Source organism: Marmota monax, unplaced genomic scaffold, assembly GCF_021218885.2.
Source record: "Marmota monax isolate L192 unplaced genomic scaffold, Marmota_monax_Labrador192_F-V1.1 WCK01_AAM20220418_F8-fsc00065, whole genome shotgun sequence".
NCBI classification, from domain to species: Eukaryota; Metazoa; Chordata; class Mammalia; order Rodentia; family Sciuridae; genus Marmota; species Marmota monax.
In genome coordinates, this window is record NW_026694038.1 from 2,106,512 (window position 1) to 2,127,326 (window position 20,815).

The window sequence follows — 20,815 nt, forward strand, 5'->3', positions numbered from 1 at the left end:
TCCTTATTCTTGGAAGGTTCAAGGACTGGTCCAATCTTACCTGGTAACAACGGTCAGAGAGAAGGGAAATTGAAGCAGTAACCCAGAGAGAGCCCTATTGACTCCACAGTGAGTTATGTCTGCATTTGGAGTCAAGGTTTTATGATAAAAAATAACCCAAATAGGCAAGGTGAAACAAAACAGCCAGAAGTCAACACATGTAACAGCCTCCTTAAGGAGAATTGTCAGACTAGATGGGCTATCTGTCAAAAGAATATGAGACTAAATTAATAGCAAGGTAAACAGGCATTTAATCAGAAGTCTAGTAATGTAGAAAAGGTCTCTGAGCATATTGGTTATTTGTTTTTGCATGGAAAAATGCCTCAAAACCTATTCGTGCAAGTAAACATAAAGGAAAGCACCAAAAACCCAGTGATGTTAGTTTTCTCTTCAAGAATACCTTTACATTGATAGTAGAATACAGCATGCTTCTTCTACACATGACTTGTCACGTGACTCCACTTCTGGGTAATAAACTGATATTATACCATCTAAAGTCCTGCCAGGTCCTGAGTAACTCCTACATCTGTGGCAATGATGACCCAACACCTAATTTTCTATCCAATCACCTTCTTAATGTCCATCTCTATTGACTGTCAGTCTACTCCATGTTGTCCGTCCCCTCCCACAATTGTTTTCTCTCCTGAAGTTACTTGAAAATAATTTAACTTAGAAATTATATATATATATATATATATATATATATATATATATATATATCCCTAAGATGTATTTTTTTCCTCAGAGCTTGTTCACTTAGGTGTCTTTTCATATTTACCCATATTCTAAAACATTGGAATGTTTACTTCATCTCTGTTTATTGATCCTCTCTTCTCTATTGCCTTAATAATCAAAGTTCCACCACCTCACCAATCTCCTTGCCATTAATCTGTCGCACAAAACTGGAAAAAAAAACATATCCTGTATGAATCCGAATATCTGCCTCTTCTTTATGTATATATGGCTTATTGAGAACTTTCAGAGGAAGGCTCACAGGAAGGGATATTGAAAAAATTTTAGAGTCATTTATCTCAATAATACACTCCCACTGCCAAACTCTCCTAAAAGGTTTAAGTATTCAGTTTCCTTTCTCATTTTCTATTCTGCTCAATTCCCTGCCTTAATCACCATGGATAAATGTGCTTCCCACATTACAGTGATGATACAAGTCCCCTCAACTTTTAGTTACCAAATATATGAGCATCTTATATACCCCCATGAGTCTGTCCTAGCACATATAGTTTGCATGCAGTCATAAAATCTATTTTATGTTTTATACAGTTGCCACATGGCTCTCCATCTATCCTATATCCTGGTGTTCATGTTTTAGTGGAATCCATTCCTACTGAGTATGGGCTGAACTTAATGACTTGCTTCTATTTAATAGAATATTGAAAGAATTGTGGGATGTCTCTTCCATGATAAGATTACAAGACTATTGCTCTCATATTGCTTGTATTCGTTCTCTCTGGCTCTTACTTTGATGAAGCAAATAACTTTTCTACAGAAGAGCACATGGACAATAACAAGGGAGGCCATCAGTAAGCTGAAGCCCCAGTCCAACAGCCCTCCAGCAACTGAATCCTGCCAAAAATCACATGAATGAGTCTAGGAGAGGCCTTCCTTAGTCACACTGAGGAGTTACCACAGCATTGTATAGCAGCTTAATTGCAATCTAGTGGCAAATCCTAAGCAAAGATCACAACAAAGCCCTGGCTAGATTGCTAACCCTCAGAAAATATAAAAGAGGCCATATTGTTATTTTTAGCCACTAAATTTTAGAGTGAATTATTATACCGCAATACGTAACTAACAATCTACCATTTTAAATACTGTTTAAGAACATGAATCTAGATATGGTTCAATTCAAATCTCTTCATTTTCTTAATTCATGTCCTGTCATATACCAGCAGTGTGAACTTTAGGAAGTTGCTTACCTTGCTATCCCTGAATTTCCTCATTTATAAGCAAGGATATAAATTGTATCTACCTTATAAGCTTGCTGTAGGTTGAAATAAGTTAACACAAGCAAAACAGTAAGAATAAAACCCAAAACCTTGAGTCTTCTAGTTCTAACTCCTGCTATTACCACTCTCTTTTCTTTTTTATTCTTTTTAGTTATTATATATGACAGTAGAATGTAATTTGACATATCATATGTACAAGGAGTATTACCCCATTCTTGTGGTTGTACATGATATGGAGTTATACTAATTGTGTATTCGTATATGAACATAGGAATGTCCAATTCATTCTACTGTCTTTACCATTCCCATTTCCCCTTCCCTTCCCCCTACTCCCCCTCTCCAATCTGGTGAACCCGCATCCACACCTCACCCTCGCCTATTGTGACTTAGCATCCAGATCAGAGAAAAGATTTGGCCATTGGTTTTTTGGATTGGCTTTTTTCACTTAGTGTGATAGTCTCCAGTTCCATCTATTTACCAGAAAATGCCATAATTTCATTTTTCCTTAATAGCTGAGTAATACCACTCTGTTTTCAAAGGCGTAATTTCTTTTTCTCCTGGGCCATTAAAATAGTTCTTAACATGTTAACTACTTTTATCTTTGTTCCTGTTCTATTCATTCTGCATTTCATCCAAATGCTTTTTACATGGCAGTGCTACTAATACTATCATTCCTCCTCAATATTTTTACATGGAAATATCCTTTTAATTTATACATTATCAATATGACCGACAGGAACCTGCCCATCATTTTTACACATCATATACCATTCTCCCCCTTGCACTAAAGTTACAACCGCATTTAGTCTATTGAGTATCCTACATGCTCACCTGAGTCTGTTCCTGTATACATGCAAAAGCCCTTTGCTATCTAGAATTTCTTAACATTTAACACAATTTGTTATTAATATCTTATGATTTTATATCTATAATTTCCTCTCATGAGACAGGGGTCATATGACTCTTAATCACTACTCTTTCCCTCAGATCACAAACATGTGTGGTTCACACAGAAGTGAGTGCTGAGTAAGTATTAATAGAATGAATAATATCCTAAACTAAAGCAAAGACTTAGCTTCAGAGGTATCGATGGAAAGAAAAGTGTAGGTAACTACTAGGAATAATTTTTGGCTAAAAACCTTTAAATTCTACAATAGAGATATACATAATAGTAGTTTTGATATGTATTATCAATAAAAATGCAAACCTTAGCTCACACAATATTATATGTTGTCTGTGAATAATAGACATGTATATAGCAAAAATATAAAAATACATTTAATACATAAATATATGCAAATATAAAAAATAATATGAAAAGGAATAAGAAAATAATATAATTTTAAAACCCTAGCACTTTAAAAGATAAAATGCAATCTCCCAATCTGTACATCCAATAATTTTGTGTTAAATTCACTAGGCATTGTGGGTCTTAGGGCATATGTGTATCCATCATTATTGCCTTTATCCATGGTCTGCTGCAGGAAATCCCTCCCCTGTTTATCTTGTGATTTTCCCCTAAGCATTTACAATTACCTCATGTGTCTCCTCAAATGATTTGTATGATCAATTCTACTTGAGAGAAAGATTTCCTTCTTCTATACTAAGTACCATATATAAGATTTTATTATATTAAATTTTACTTCCTATTGAAATGTCTGTATTTTTTAAGTTCTAAAATCTATGTGAAGGCAGAAATGATACAGGTATTCATCTTTATGTCACAGTGGACTAGCACAAAACACAATAGCAAATGGAGATTTTGTGAAAACTCATTGGATGAATGGACAGAGGGACACTCAGTTAGAAACCTTCAGTCCCCAATGTTTAAAGTATACAGTTGATGTTAGGCTCCTCAACAATGACTCCAGCTCATTTCACAAAATAATAGTTATTTATCTGAACATATCTTCTAGAAGTTTAGGAAATACACATTACGTTTAGAGAATAGGACTGATAGTTTAAATTGTCAGAGGAGTGTAAATATGAAGAAAATTGAAACAAAAATTTATATTGATTATTTAGTTTACCATCTTCTAGTTACATTTGTTTCTTCCAAACCATAAAGTACAGAACTGATTTTATGTATCAAATATGATCACACTGTTTTAACACATGCTCATTATTTATCATATATGCTAATGTAGAAATTTGCACTGTATATTATTTTGACTTTTTATTTGTACTTCAGTCACATTGTACTTAAACTTGAGCATTAGCATTAGATTAAGTCCCAGCCCTGCCACTATTGGTGATGCAAGCCTGATGAAGCTACATAGTATCTCTAGAGCTATAAATATCTGAAACAGAATTAAAAACAGTTCCTCTCTAAAAAATTATGTTAGAGATTTAATAAGACATTATTTATGAAGCTCTTAATGATACTCAATGCATAGCAAGCTTTTGTATAGTTTTAAATATTGATCTTTAGTTATTACTGTTGAAACAATGTATTATCTCTGATTAGATGATATCTTTATAAAAAGGCTTTGTTTTCTCCTCCCTCTTGTCTAATTTCAAACACCTTCACTCCTGTGCTCTTGACCCTCAGATTATATCTAATTTATTCCTTAAATAATACTTTTTCTCAGAAGACTCACCCCAAACCACAGCCATATCTATCCTAGTTATCAAAGCATGAAGAGTCAGTTCATCCTATCATTTATACTTTAATCTAGTGAAATTATTCTGTCGAGACTGCCTTTCTTATTATCACCAATAACTTTCTAACTGATAAATCAAAAGATGTGTCTAATGCTACCTCTTTGTGATTCCTGTATGTTAGGTGGCATGGATAAGCAATTACATCTTGATTCTACCACATGTGCTTCTGATAGCCTGGTTGATCCATTTCAGAATTACCTCACTTTGTTCCTATACCCATGTCTAAAAATTCCTGTTTGTGCCAGTTAATTTCATTACATTGTTTACAACTGTTCTAATTTTTTCTCTCAGCAGTCTCTTAACTGATTTATATACTTTTTCTTAGTATTTCATAAAGTTGGAATGACTACATGCTGTTACATAAGTAAATAAAAGATTAAAAATTAACTTAAATCACTGACAAAAATATGGTAAACTTTATCTGATACATTAGGCATGTGTTCCCATTTAGCAGTGAATGAAATTAGCAAAGATATTATTATTTTGCTTAAACATCTACTTAGAGTAAATATAACAAACATATTGAGTATCTAGTTAGTTCTAATCACAATACCATGTAACACTGATTAAAAGAAAAATTATAAATCTATATATATATATATATATATATTATTTATAATGCTATTCTATGTCAAGTGAAGTACATGCCTGTGATTCGAGGCACTTGAGCAGGAGGAGCACATGTTCAAGGCCAACCAATGCAACATAGTGAGAGCCTATCTAAAAAAAAAAATAAATGCCATCCCAAAACAAAAATTTTGTTACTTAAAAGAATATGGTTAACAAAGCTTTCCTTTAACCACTCTCAAAGTCATAATACTAACTGAAATTAACTAGCCTTGCATATGAGTACTGTTTTCACAAACAAATTTTAACTTAATGGGACTAAATTCTATTCACAAGTTTTTAAGTGTTGAAAGTATGTCTTGGAATTTAGTTATAAATTTTATCTTCGTTTTTGAAACTAACTCTGCATATCCTAGTTACAAATATGGCGTATTTTTCAATTCTTCATTGGTATCACAAAATAACGAGAGAGTCTCTTTTATAAAGAAAAAATGGATTACTTGGCTCACAGTTTTGGAGATTTGAGGTCATGGCACTGGCCTCAGCTCAAGTCTGGTTAGGACCTCATAGTGATGGTATCACAATGAGAGGAATATGTGCAGGAGGAAGCAATCCCATAACTAGACAGGAAGCCAGAGTCTACAGTCCCGTCTAAGGGTATGTCCCTGAGTGACCTAAGGACTATTTACTAGACTTCACCTCTTAAAGATTCCACATGACATCTACACTGTCAAATTGAGATCAAGCCCTTATGAACTCTTGGGGTAAAAATCACATACTAACCACAATATAGAGTATTCACTTGAATACACATATAATTCTTCAACTGAATATTGAAAAAATTTGTAAAAGAGAATACAAATATAAATACATAAGAAATACCAGTTAGTATGGATAAAGTAGTCCAGTAAAGAACAAGTAGTTGGCACTGCAAGAAAATTTGCTAACATTAGATTTAAAACATTATAATGAAAAATAAAAAAGATGGATTGGTGAGTGTTTGACATACCACTGAAATTCTGGCAAAACAGTTTGGTTGACATATAATTATCAGTAGAGAAATTCGAAGAAAAGTAAAGAAAGGGTTGGCATGCTAATAATTAGTCTCAGAGATGGGTTAGAGTAAAGAGACTTCCTGGAAAGCTTTATCATTATCCAATTATGAAATAATAATATATTAGATATACAGACTCTAAAAGCATTCTTAGAAACATAGAAAAAAGATACTTTGATAATCTATAAAAAAAACAAGCTCATCTTATCAACAGATAGTGATGATTAATAGATTGATAAAAAGAATAGTGCTTATTTAATGAACAATAAAGTATCAGCCAAGAATTTTATGTATGATAACTACTTCACACATACCATTATGCTGTAAATATTAAAAATGATTGGTGAAAATACAGTATATAATCAGATCCCATTTTTTTATGGTCCTGGGGCTGTCATTGATGAAAATGAGTTTCAGAAGAATCCATCTTCCAATAAAGCATTCTAAGTAAAGTAATAATCTGAGTAGGCTTGGTATGGACTATGGATATTTTTGTTGAGATCCATAGATCTATCTATATATTTTTATATTTCTGTTGAGATATTTATGTATAGAGGTATCTATAGATCTATCTGTATATATCTCAACATAAATATAGATATATGTGTGTGTATAAGTATATATGTATGTATGTACATGAAAGCAGGTGAGAGGAAAAACAGCAAAAAAAATAGAAACACTATGGCTATCATACTGAGCTATATCAAAGGAGCATATGAACAGAATACATATTATTTTATTCATTGTGTCAAAGCCAGCTATTGGGGAGGAAGAGAGGGAAGGAAGGAAAGAAATGGAAGGGAGAAATACATAGACACACATATAAACATTTTTTAGAAGTCTACCTTAAAAAAAACCTCTTAGACGGTTTTCTTAAATACTTTATACTGATTTTAGAAAAGAGAAGAAATTAATCTCTTTGGGGCTCTTCAGAAAATACAAGGCAATAAATGCCACACAGACTGGCATGTCTAATGCTCTGTCTAGTGAGGTAGAAACTAGTTTTCTGCTTGACTGCTCAGCCCAAGAGCAATGACTTTCAGCAAGAAAACAAAACAAATTGGGACAAGAGGTGCATTAAGGAAAAGCTTAAAGACGTCTGATGAAACGTTGAGTGCCATTTTCACAATATTTATTGAAGAACATTTTTGTCTAGACAGTTAGACTTTGATAAATAATTTGTGCATGACATAAAAATATGTTTTATGACTTTATTTTTATTCTATAATTAATAGATTCCTGTAAATTAGTTTCTCACAGTTTTGTTGCCACTGGAATTTTGCAATTAGAGAAAAACTACTTTTTCTAACAATTTCAATTACATTTACAAATGGTAAATGTTCTCTCTTGGCAGTGCATATTTAAGAATGTTTAATGATAAAAGTGTCTGTACTTTTTCCATAATTCACAAGTATTCTCATAGTGATAATTCTGCTTCTCTAGTATTTGCTGCATGGAAACCATTGCTCAACTGTTCTATAGTACTGTAATTGGAGAGATTTGATGGCTGATTTATGTAATGAGACACTGCATTCTATTGCAATGCCTAATGGATTTCCAGTAATTTATCAGTACTTAGACTATTTTTCTATGAATCTTATTTAGAACTTCCTTCACATTAAACATGTATGTTTCAGCTCTGTGGGGTTTGATGTGGAGGATAGAGTAATGCTGAAAAATAATGGCTTATTCTGGGAACAAATTACTAATGTTGTAGAGCAGAGATATATTTCTATATGTAACTGCTGGTTTGTGTCAAAATTGAAAACTTCTGTTGTTGAGGGACAGGTGGGGACTCTGTGTATTAATATTCTCATTGATATTTCAGAGTGAAACTCTGCTTAACAGTCAGTTTAGTAGGAAGAATGTGCCTCATCATATTCCCCCACCTTGACTTCCCAGTGTTAAAGGAATATGATGATATATGTTTATATATTTTACAAAGCTACCTTATTTAGAAGGGGACAAACCCTAAATATTTTCTCTCCCTTCCTAATGCTGAAGAATCATAGCTCTTTGTAGATTATCTTTACATCTTAAAAAGAATGAATAGCCAGGAACAGAACTGAAGAAGATAAAGTCAGAGAGGAGTATAGTATGTATAAGTATTGTTCTTCTTATCAAGGTTTAAAAATGTATTTATTCTCTTATTAAAATAGAGTTTCTAGATGAGGAGAGTTCAAATGAGATTGAACCTATGACCCTGAAAGTTATTTTTGTTTTCAATTTATATATGTCTTTTTCTTGCACAATTAAATGGCAGAGGCTGTGTCTTACTCATCATTATATTCTCAGTCTTTAGTATGGTGACATGAATAACATGTGAATGTTTCTTGTTCATTATAAATGTTTCCAACTATTTTTAATATTCTGTAGGCTTCCATATAGATTAATTTCTTGGTTCTAATCCTTTCTTTCCTAAATTATTATTAAGATGACAAGAGTTTCTTGATTTTAAAATTAAGCTTAGTTCTTCAACTGATCTCACTGGTAATTCTGGTATTTAATTTCTCAAATGAACTGTCTTCTTTTCTTAAGGTTTTAATCTTTTTAAAATTACATCATTGATCCTTCTTTTTAAATAAATTCTAGAGTAAAAGACAACTTTAATTAAGTGCTAGCATTTACAAAATTTTTCATTTAATTTGACAATTCCTTACATTATAAGCTTTTTGTAGCTATTGCAATACTAGAAATTTTCTCATGACTTTTATTTTCTGTTGCTATGACAGGATACCTGAGAGTGGGTAAGGTATAAAGAAAAATATGTTGTTTTGGAGGTAAAAGTTTAAGGTCATGCAGCTCTATCAGTGTCATTTTGGCTCACATGGTGGTCATGGATTGTCTTTCTTTAAACAACCCATTCTCAGGAAAGCTAACCAGAAATAAAGATTGATTTAGGGTCATGAAACATTTAAAACAAGGCAAAAATAATCTGGTACATACTTATCTTTATTAATTCACTCAGATCATTATCATAAATTAGAATATGTCTTTTTCTTTTATCCTTTTTCCCACCCAATTATCTTTCAAGGCACCATTGAAGTTACAGTTCCTCTGAGAAGTCTATTTTCCCATAGACTAAAATACTATCATACAAATAGTAGCATTCTCCTCATCAATAAATATATTAATAATAATAATAATAATAATACCAATAATTTCCTCCTGCCAGCATTGTCTAGTATATCCCTTACAACCGTGTTTCTTAACATGGGACTATTTTGCTTCCCAGGAGGTAATTTGGAATACATGGTGCCATTTTTTGATTGATACAGTATGCTGTTAGTATTCAGCAGGTAGAAAGCAGAGATGCAGCTAAATATCCTACAATGTACAGAACAGCCCCAACAGCATAGAATCATCTGGTACAAAATATCATTAGTATCAAGTGAAAGAAACCTTGACTGATTCCATATATTGGTGACCCATGAGTAACTGATCTGAATGCTGGTACCTGACACACTGTATTACTACTTTTCATTCTTATGGCCAAAACCATATTGGTGACTGTCCTGGGAAAGCATTAACTATTCTGCAGAGACATTTCTCGATTATATCTACTGCTTCTGTGTTATCTGCACAGACTGCCACATTACCACTGAAGGAAATTAAATTGGGCTGTCAAGGTTTTCTCTTTGACAAACCACACTGATTGTTGCCTAGTACAGTGCATTGTAATTGATTACCTTTAAGGCTTGCCCTGGTACGCTATTGGAGTCAATTTGACCAGTATGTAATAAACAGGGATGCTTTTCCACCTGGAAAAGAAGAAAATGGGTGAACTGAGGTTTTAACATAGTTACAGCTTTAAAAGATTTGTTTTGTATTTTCATATACATTTCATTTACTCTTCCATTTTCCTCTCTGCTAGTGTATTGAGCATTCTCTGTATCTGTTACCCTATCACTGATATTGATGCATCATCCTCTCCAAATAAAACCTGATCATTCTTGGTATTTCTCTGAAAATTTATATTTAATATTGTTCCCTCCACTTTAAAAAATATTTTACTGTTTAAGTCCCATCCATTCCAAAAGGCCAAGACTTCTGTTAGGTCTGTTATGTCCTGTCCTTTTCCAAGCTGTAGATAAACCCTTCTTATCTGGGTCCCAATAAAACTCTGTTTATATACTCCTCTAAGTTGCCTGGAACATCACATAGATGACCTTTAAAGAGGTTACATTTTCTCTAGAAAATTGTATCTTCATATGTAACATCTCCTTATGAAGAAATATATGTGAAATTACACTTTGAGAATGAATCCCCATCTCCATCATCTAAAAGTAAAGAGCCTTCATCCAAACTTCCTGCTTAACTGAAAGAACAAACTTAAAAATCTAAGATACGTCATGATTTTTGTGATGAGCCTTTATTCCAATTGGCTAGTATGGTTTTCTTTTTTTATAAAATGAAAAATACATTCCCATATCTTTTTAAGGGCAAAATAGTTTAGAAGCATGTCTCTGATATTGATACCAAGAGTTATTTAGCAAAATACTGAAGTAGTTTTTTTTTTTTAATTTTAACTGGCACAAAAACATAAAAATTATATATATATTAATATACATGTAATGTCTCCATATGTCTTAATGGGGTATCATGAAATGGTTTCGTACTTGTTCATATCAGGCTTACCATCCATCTTGAGGTGGTTCCTTTATACATCAGTTGCCTAAAGGAACATTGGGGAGTGTTTGAGTTCTTAACAGCGCTATGGATAGAACCCAAGGGAGAGGGGAGCTTCAACCCTGAGGCTCCCGAACTACAAGGTCAGTTGCTGAGGCAGCTGAGACTGCCCTTGAATTTGAAATCCTCCTGCCTCAGCCTTACAAGCCACCAGGTCCAACTAGAACAATGCATTTTAACATTATTCTTAGTAACTATTTAAATAAATGAATAAATTGAATTTTTCTATATTGTATGTAATTGGATAATTTTGTTTAGAATCTGTGACTTTAAACTATAACTCTTGTGCATTTTTAACATTCAAATTTTTGAAACAGCATAAATATCCCTTTTTCTCATCCTTAGATTGAGCTTAGATTATCTTGACAATAAGACAATTCATTATATTTGTGTGTGCATATATTTTTTAAAAAACTTCTTTATGGTAGTGTATCCATATATACCTTAGTTATTATTATCTTTATTATTTTCCTGATAGCTTAGAACAAGCAAAACTTTCTTTCCTTTGCCATATAAGTTGAATGCTTTAAATGGACTCCTCAGAGAAAAATTGTTTAAAATAATTTTGGACAGCAGAACTTAACCTGAAAGTTATTTGCTTGTTATCCCAATTACATCCTTGGTATTGTAATCTAGTATTAGCTATTCTTCTAGTCCTCCCATCAAACTCAATTCTATTATTAGAACTTTCTTTTCTTTTGTCTGCTATTTGCATAGTTATTTTAAAATATTTTAAATATTACATCCAGTATTTTTATTACAGTATTTTTTTTCAAATCAAGGGTACCACCTGTATCTGAAAACAACTTTACTACTAAGCTTGTCAACAAAGAAAAACCTTATTAAACACCAAGGTTTTCTAGACCCTTGTCCTCTAATTATGACTTCCAGCTACATCATCTGTAATCATGATAAATTTAATTTTATACAGCTCTTGATGTTTTCTAAGAAAATTGTGTCATTTTGTTTTTATTCCCTGTTTTGGAGTCCTGAATGCTGCTGTTTTATATTATATTGAACTAATTAGAATTATTACAATTAAGTAATAGTTTATAAGCTTTGTCATCTTGAAAGTCAGTTCGTTTTAAATCATAAGTTGGCGAGAAATTACTTGAAATTCTTTATAATATTTTTCTGTAATTAAGTGATACTGATCAACCTAAGTACACACATAACTATGCACATTTAAACTTAAATCTGTGATTATTGAATTTGTATTAGTGAATACATTTGTATTAGTGAATACAAACTGTATTCACTAATACAAATGTGTCCAGCAATGAGCTGTGACCAAAGAGGAACTTAATTATCTGTATAGCTGAAAGTATCCTAGGAACAATAGATAGGGAAATGGGGCATTGTGGAGGAAAGTGCTCTTAAGGATGAGAGGTAAGAGTTATGCAATGATGATGAAGGAAGTCAGGAAACTTAACAAAGAACTGAAGTTTGTCTGCAGGACTCTTCTCCTCTTTCCACATCCTCCTTCATTGCTTCATTTCCTTCTTTCTCTCAACTAGTCTGTATCACTGATTGACCAGCCAATGACTTTTTGGTAAGCACCCACCTCGGCTAGGAAAACTTTCTTTAGAACAATGAATTCTGACTGTGTAGCCCCCAAATTTGGTTTCTTTGGCCTCAACAATGTTTTGAAGCTTTTTTAAATACATGCCCAAGTTTATGAATGAATTTCAGACATTCTCTGAGCAACACAGAAGATCTCACAATACTGGGTCTCCATTTCTTCATGATAGTAATCTGCTAGAGACAACCTTGACAGATGGGACTTAATCTTTCAGCTCAACACATCACCTCTATTTTTCTGTAATCTCATTCTAAGCTTCTCACCTTCTGGCCCTATAGGTTTGGGGTTTATGGTTTCTGTTATAGTCAAAATAGTCCTCCATTTTCATCCCCAGTATAGCTTTCCTGTTATAATCTATATCATATTCTAATGTTTTATCAATGCTAGCAATTTAAATGTAACCATGGACATTATTATCATAGTCCAAAGATCTCAATAGTGGTGAAAAATTTAAGTCCTAAAGAAGTTCAGTTTTTGAATCCCTATTTGGACCTGGAAATCATTTTTTTCAAATTACATACTACAGGTAATTATGTATTGTACCTATATGCAAGGTAGGCTATTACCTCTCTGGCTTAGGAAATTAGAAGGTGAGCAAATGAGCAATTACTGTTCTACTTTTATGTTCTTATGTTCGTGTCTGCAGAACATAGCTCTAAGTCCTGCACCAAAGATGCAAAGCCAATCCACAGAAGAAAAGTGATTTAAACAAAATGTTCATTTGGTACCATCCTCATTTTGTTGCATTTTTGTTAGGCATCAAAACCTTTAGTAATGAACCCTTCTAGTCCCTTATACTCAGAATATAACCCAATCCTTTATCCTAATGCAAGATTCTAGATATTTGAGTTTTTGTGGGAATGTACCAGAATGATAAGAAACAGTTGTTATCTATACAGACTCCTATTTTTGAAGTGTCCATGCAATTTTTAAGATACCCTGTATATTCATATGTGCTAATAGACAACAGACTAGTATTAGTTATCATAATTTTTATGCTAGTGCCTAGTACATGGTAGCCAGCAATCTCTTTTTTTTTCTGAGTGGATGCATGGACATGCTTGAAAAATATCTTGATTTGCAAAGTGGATAAAGTTGACATGTAGACTACTTTTTTCGGAATTCTACAGCTAAGAAATCAAGTATTTGATTTATTTTGCCTTGTTTTGCCTTTCAATTTATGAAAATAATTTTCATCATTCCTCATGGTCAATACATGTTTGAGAATATATTTATTTTGAATAATCAATGGTAAGATTTTCACTATAACAAGGTTTGCACATGTTCTAGGAGTCTCCTAACAGGACACTATACTATAGAGGACCCCTCTATAGGAGAAAACAAGTTTGAGGGATTAAAATCTTTCCAGTAATTTTCTTGCTTATTCTTTGTTTCTTATTTTCATGATTCAAATCCATGGCTCCCAAAACATTAATGAACACCAGTCATGGGTCAGTAAATATTTTCAATCTGGAAGGATAATTAGAAGTTCCCAACATCTGGAAAGTTTCTTTAACCTGGGAATTCTTTAAAAAAAAAAAACAATAGATTTGACTAAGCCTGTTCTTCAAATGAAAACATAAACAGCGAAACAAAGTTACATTAGGAAAAAATTGTGTGCAGGTATGAACCATAACAATTTATGTTAATTCATAGTTTTTCTCATTAAGAAGAATTATTCAATATAATAAGTAGTCATTTTTATGGTTTCTTGCAGTTCTACTTAGTGAATTCTGAAATGTTGAGAACCTTTAAAAATAGTCACAAGTCAGTAGTCACAATTCTTTCATTTCTTCATTCAACAAATATTTGTACCCATTAAATGAGTACCTACAATATTTTTTAAAATAATATTTAAAAATTTAGTTAACTACCTAGAAATTTCATTATCTCTATTTCTCCATTCCCTTGCAGTAATTTCTGTTTTGTGTATCTTTTTCTCATTCTACCAGAATCATTTAATTTTGTATTTACCAGTGGACTTTTTTTCTTTTCCCTATTTCTATTTTTTTTACTTTTGGTTTTGACACATAATATAATTGCACATATTTCTGGGGTGCAGTGTGATGTTTTGATACATATACATTGTTATAATAATCACATCAGGGTATTTAGCATATCCATCTCCTTTGGTAGGAAGGAGAGTTCTTATTTTGGAATGTTTCTATATTCAGTGCTATAACACTTCCATGGTAACAAAACTAAACACCCCCTTATCAAGCCATTTCATAGTCATTAGCATGTAGTACAGGAGAAAATTCTAAATTTTAAAATTGCTATAACTAATCTCCCACATGCAAATTAAGGAAAAACAAACAATGCATAATTTTCACCCTATTATTGAACTCCGTTGGACTGAAAAGATTATTGTGGAAAAACTTTCAAAATTATGAAACATTTATCTATATTGCATTTTGGAAAATTATTAATGAAGAAAATAATTATAAGATATGACATTATATTCTTATAAGTCAATATTTTTAAGGGATTTGGAAAGTGACTTTATCAATACATAATAGTTTTCTGCAGAGATAAGATTTTTAAAGAAAACAGTATTTAATGTGTGCCTACAGTATTATACAGTTTTCTCATTCAGTCCTCAAAACAACTTTATGATTTGATTGTGTCTATTATATAATAGGAAATGAACTGAGGTTGAGCGAGAACAAGTAACATGCTAGATAGCCCCTCTGGACATATGCTTTATGCGTTTTTCTTCAGATTTCTCTGTGAGAAAGAAAAGGCTACAATTTTAAAATCACTGTAACCTGTTTAAGAGACTGACAGCCTTTATTCTTTTCCATTCAAATATCTTAAATTTCAGAAACACACATATCACTTTCAGATAGTGTTTCATATTATGGCTGTTGACTGAGGAACCAACTAGTGGAGATACATGAGCAGAAAAAATGACACCAGAAAGCAGATGAAAGCCATGGAGGAAATGAATTTAGAAGTGATAAAAAGCAACAAAAGCCCAGGGTCTAGGACAAATGCGGTCTAATTAATTTTCAAGTTCAAAATTCATAGCCTGATGTATTTTCTATTATTTTTCTACTATCAGTATTGTGGTGACTGAGGAGACGGAGAAGAATTCATGTCTTTGGATTTTAATAGAAAGAAAGTAAAAGACAGCTTCTCATAAAGAACAGGCAGCTGGCAGGCAGAAGACCTGAGTAAATCTGCTGTGGAATACTTGGGTACTTTGAGAACATCAGTTTAGCAACTCTCATATCTTATGATAGCCTAAAATTATATGATTCTCAACACCTGTGCTTCTTAGTAGGCAAGGATATGGCAAATTAACTAAAAAAATTTTAAAATACTTGACAACTCACCAACTGTGTATTTTATCTTATTGATTTCAAAAATGGTCCCAGTGAATTTTTCTTTTAGTCAATTCTTTTTGCTTCATGAAGATATTGGTAAGACATTTAGAAAGAGAAGAAAAAATACATAAGAAAACTAAAGCCTAAAGAAAATATGGGACCTAAATAATTAAAATATTTAAAGAGGTAATTGGAAATTAAATCATTCTTTTTTTGGGGGGAGGCATTAAATAATTTGAGGATTTCATTTCAAAATATTGTAGAGTTAGAAAAGGAATGACAGTCACTCCAGTGGGGAGAGAAGGGAATGGCAAGATAGGTATAATAGGAAACTTAATACCATAAACAAACATTTTCAGCCAGTGTAACTTGTATTTTAGATGGCTAACACAGATAGTCTGGTAGCAGATTCATTAGGTAATCCCCTGTGGGTTTAGAAGAAAGATGAGTTTTTAAGATTTCTCCCAAGAATCAAACTAAGTAGAAGCTTACATAAGCAATGAGTTTGGTGCCGATTTGAAAGTTCTCTCTCATGTTACTGGTGGTGTTATAACAATAAGTAACCAATTTACCAGGAAAAAAAATTGTTTTCCAGTTAACCATATTTGTGACCAATACTTGAAATTACACATGGCATTTTTATTTTATTATGCTCTCATAGCTAAAAAATATACATGAAATCATTTTTATTTAAATATAAATTATGAAATTGTTTGGTCTTTGCTTTTGTCATTGATAATAAAGTACTATATTTTGTTTGCTTGATTATAGACCAAAGGTTCTCAAACCATGACACCCTCTGGTTCCCAGAAGAAAGTTAAGAGAACTCTGCCAAATCCACCTCCTGAGGAAGCTTCCACAGGAACTCCATCGACCTTCAGCACAATGGGCACTGTGTCCAGGAGAAGGATCTGCAGAACCAACACCATGGCTCGAGCCAAGATTCTCCAGGACATAGACAGAGAGCTTGATCTTGTAGAAAGGGAATCTGCAAAGCTCAGAAAGAAACAAGCAGAACTGGATGAAGAAGAAAAGGAGATTGATGCCAAATTGCGATATCTGGAAATGGGAATTAACAGGAGAAAAGAGGCTTTATTAAAGGAGAGGGAAAAGAGGGAGCGAGCATACCTCCAGGGGGTAGCTGAGGATCGTGATTACATGTCTGACAGTGAAGTCAGCAGCACCAGGCCAACCCGAATTGAAAGTCAGCATGGCATTGAGCGACCAAGAACTGCCCCCCAAACTGAATTCAGCCAGTTCATACCACCACAGACACAAACAGATTCTCAGCTGGTCCCTCCAACGAGTCCTTACACACAATACCAGTATTCTTCCCCTGCTCTTCCTACCCAAGCACCCACCCCATACACCCAACAATCCCATTTTCAGCAACAAACTCTGTACCATCAGCAAGTTTCACCTTATCAAACCCAACCGACTTTCCAAGCAGTGGCAACAATGTCTTTTACACCCCAAGCTCAACCTACACCAACCCCACAACCATCTTACCAGCTACCATCACAGATGATGGTGATACAACCGAAGCCACGGCAAACCACATTGTATTTAGAGCCCAAGATAACTTCAAACTACGAAGTGATTCGCAATCAACCCCTGATGATAGCACCTGTTTCTACTGACAATACATATGCTGTTTCCCATCTTGGTAGTAAGTACAATAGCTTAGACTTGAGAATAGGTTTGGAGGAACGAAGTAGCATGGCAAGCAGTCCAATATCAAGCATATCTGCAGATTCTTTCTATGCAGATATTGACCATCATACTTCACGAAATTATGTCCTAATTGATGACATTGGAGAAATAAGCAAAGGAACAGCAGCATTAAGCAGTGCATTTAGCCTTCATGAAAAGGATCTGTCGAAAACAGATCGTCTCCTTAGAACCACTGAGGCACGTAGGTCTCAAGAAGTGACGGATTTCCTAGCACCTTTACAGAGTTCCTCCAGATTGCATAGTTATGTGAAGGCAGAGGAAGATCCAATGGAGGATCCTTATGAGTTAAAGCTTCTGAAACATCAGATTAAGCAAGAATTCCGCAGAGGGACAGAGAGCTTAGATCACCTTGCTGGCCTTTCACATTATTACCATGCTGATACCAGCTATAGACATTTTCCAAAATCTGAAAAGTATAGCATCAGTAGACTCACACTTGAAAAACAAGCAGCCAAACAATTGCCAGCAGCCATACTTTATCAAAAGCAGTCAAAGCATAAGAAATCACTAATAGACCCTAAAATGTCCAAATTTTCACCCATCCAAGAAAGTAGAGACCTTGAACCTGACTATTCGAGCTATATGACTTCTAGTACTTCTTCTATTGGTGGTATTTCTTCTAGGGCAAGGCTTCTTCAAGATGACATCACTTTTGGCCTCAGAAAAAATATTACAGACCAACAAAAATTTATGGGATCATCACTGGGCTCAGGATTGGGCACATTAGGAAATACCATACGATCAGCTCTACAGGATGAAGCAGATAAGCCATATAGCAGTGGCAGCAGGTCCAGACCTTCCTCCAGGCCTTCATCTGTCTATGGGCTTGATTTATCAATTAAAAGGGATTCTTCCAGCTCGTCACTGAGACTGAAAGCTCAAGAAGCTGAAGCTTTAGATGTTTCCTTTAGTCATGCATCATCCTCTGCCAGAACTAAGCCTACCAGTTTGCCAATTAGCCAGAGTAGAGGAAGGATACCTATTGTGGCACAGAATTCTGAAGAAGAAAGTCCACTAAGTCCAGTTGGACAACCCATGGGAATGGCTAGAGCTGCAGCTGGACCCCTGCCACCAATATCTGCAGACACCAGGGACCAGTTTGGATCAAGTCACTCATTGCCTGAGGTTCAGCAACACATGAGAGAAGAATCACGAACTCGGGGCTATGACCGTGACATAGCATTCATCATGGATGACTTCCAACATGCCATGTCAGACAGTGAAGGTAAATTGGGCCTCAGACTACCCTGTTACTATCAAAACTCAAACTCTCATTTTTCTGCATGTTTAATTTTCCTTCTCCAAGGATGTATTCTACCTTTCTTGGTGTGTGTTATGCATGTTTACTTCAATTTTATTTCTTGTACATGGAAAATTTATCTTGTGTATAGATTTTGTGGCATGCTTTTATTTTTAATTTATTCTTTTATTCTGTTTCTTGATTGCTTAATTTGTTTTGTGTCTGCTTTTCTAAAACCATTATCAAATAATTCTGTTAATAAAATATGGTCATCCTTTAAATACACAGCTGGAAAGTTTTTCATTTTGTAAAATACATTTTTAAATTTTTTGATCAATTTCTTTCAGTTTATGACATTATTAAGGGTTAGAGCCATTTAGCACTATTTTGCTAGACTCTGTAATAGAGAATTATTTCATCATTTTTATGACATGATTGTTTACCAATTTAGAGAATGTGCTCTTTTTAAGAAGTTTTCAATCAGCCTCTGATGTCAGTGTAATGTAATTCTCACTAAATGAATGATTTCCTTTTTATCTCTCTCATGAATAGTATTACTGACAGATTTGCACATTTTGCACTACATGCTAGAAAGCTTAGCACTAAATACATATTGAAAATAAATAAACTTACCAGTATCTATGAAGCATTTTTTAGATTTCAAATTGAAAAATTTGTAAACTGCTTGTCGGATGTTAGCTATTTGGAGTTCAGTCCTTCCTGGTGCACGCATTGGCTTTACTTTTGGTTATCATTTTATATTTTCAGCCCTAAACTCTTTCAGTAGTTTTTCATATTGAACAACTGCTTTAAGACAAGCACATACTTAAATAAAAACCAGTTTAAAATGGGTTTTTATTTACTTAATTGTACAGAAGCATGAGGATTTTAGAAAATTATCTACTACAATTCTTGTTTTAGACATGAAGGAAAAGTACAGGGGTGTGAAGAGCCTTGCCCCTTTCAAGAGATCAAATCTTAGTGGACTCTTAGGTTTACATAAGAATGTAGGTTCTATCAACCTAAAGTATTATTGCTTCATTTCTTTGGAGATGCCAAAGACCAACCTAATTTGTAAATCTCTCCTTTCAAGGCTTTTTTCCTGAGGACTTGCAAAGAAAATGTGTTTTATGAAAAGGAATTTCATTCTATTTCCATATCTAGACACAACCATGATTTATTTTATTTATCTATCTGGGTACCAGGATTAAACCCAGGGACACTGACTTAATCACTGAGCCTCATTCCCACAACTTTTTTATATTTGATTTTGAAACAGGGTCTTGCCAAGTTGCTTAGGGCCTCACTAAATTCCTAAGGCTTAAACAGGATTATGATTTTAAAAACTCAATAGTTTTTATAGGACTTATCACTGGATTGAAGGCAGACAAAATGCTTTTGTTTGTAAAATTTCAGTAGTCCAGTCACCTTCTGCTGTTTTTTTTCCAGGATGTTGGGTTGACCATTGTTATTGATAGTCATTTAAATAAAATGCTTCATTTGTGTATGTCTTAAAATTTAGCCAGTTGTTTGAATGAATCTATGTATGTTAGTAATAACTGTGATATTAGTAGAAACAGTCTTTAATTTTTTTTCACTTTTTTCAAATACGCATTTATTTCTCACTAATGTTTTCTAATCATGGGGCAGGATATATAAGTATTTATGGGTATCCCAGGATGTGGCACTTATTTATATACAGCCATGCGAAAATGAGCATTTATTTCTCATTTATTTATATTTTATGTATTCTCAGTCATCAAAGGATGACAAAAAGTGATTTGATAAAGTAGATGATCACATATTATGCAGCCTATATGATTCTGCAGTGTCTAAAAAGAATACCAAAGAAGAAAGGAGTTTAAATGGCATTTAAAAACTAAAATGCATTTAAAAATTAGGCAGTCAAAAAATTCATAAAGATTATGTTGATACAATATTAAAAGACAA

The 20,815-nt window shown here is 33.5% G+C and overlaps 1 protein-coding gene across 2 annotated transcripts in view; it reads left to right on the top strand.

Moving 5' to 3' along the window:
* The window catches only part of Pclo (piccolo presynaptic cytomatrix protein), a 427,177-nt gene that overhangs the window by 249,561 nt on the left and 156,801 nt on the right, over window positions 1-20,815 (top strand). For both annotated transcript variants that reach the window (XM_058585487.1, XM_046464212.2), the window contains exon 7: window positions 16,663-18,850. In XM_058585487.1, the coding sequence (XP_058441470.1) occupies window positions 16,663-18,850 (2,188 nt within the window). The remainder of the gene's footprint in view (window positions 1-16,662; window positions 18,851-20,815) is intronic.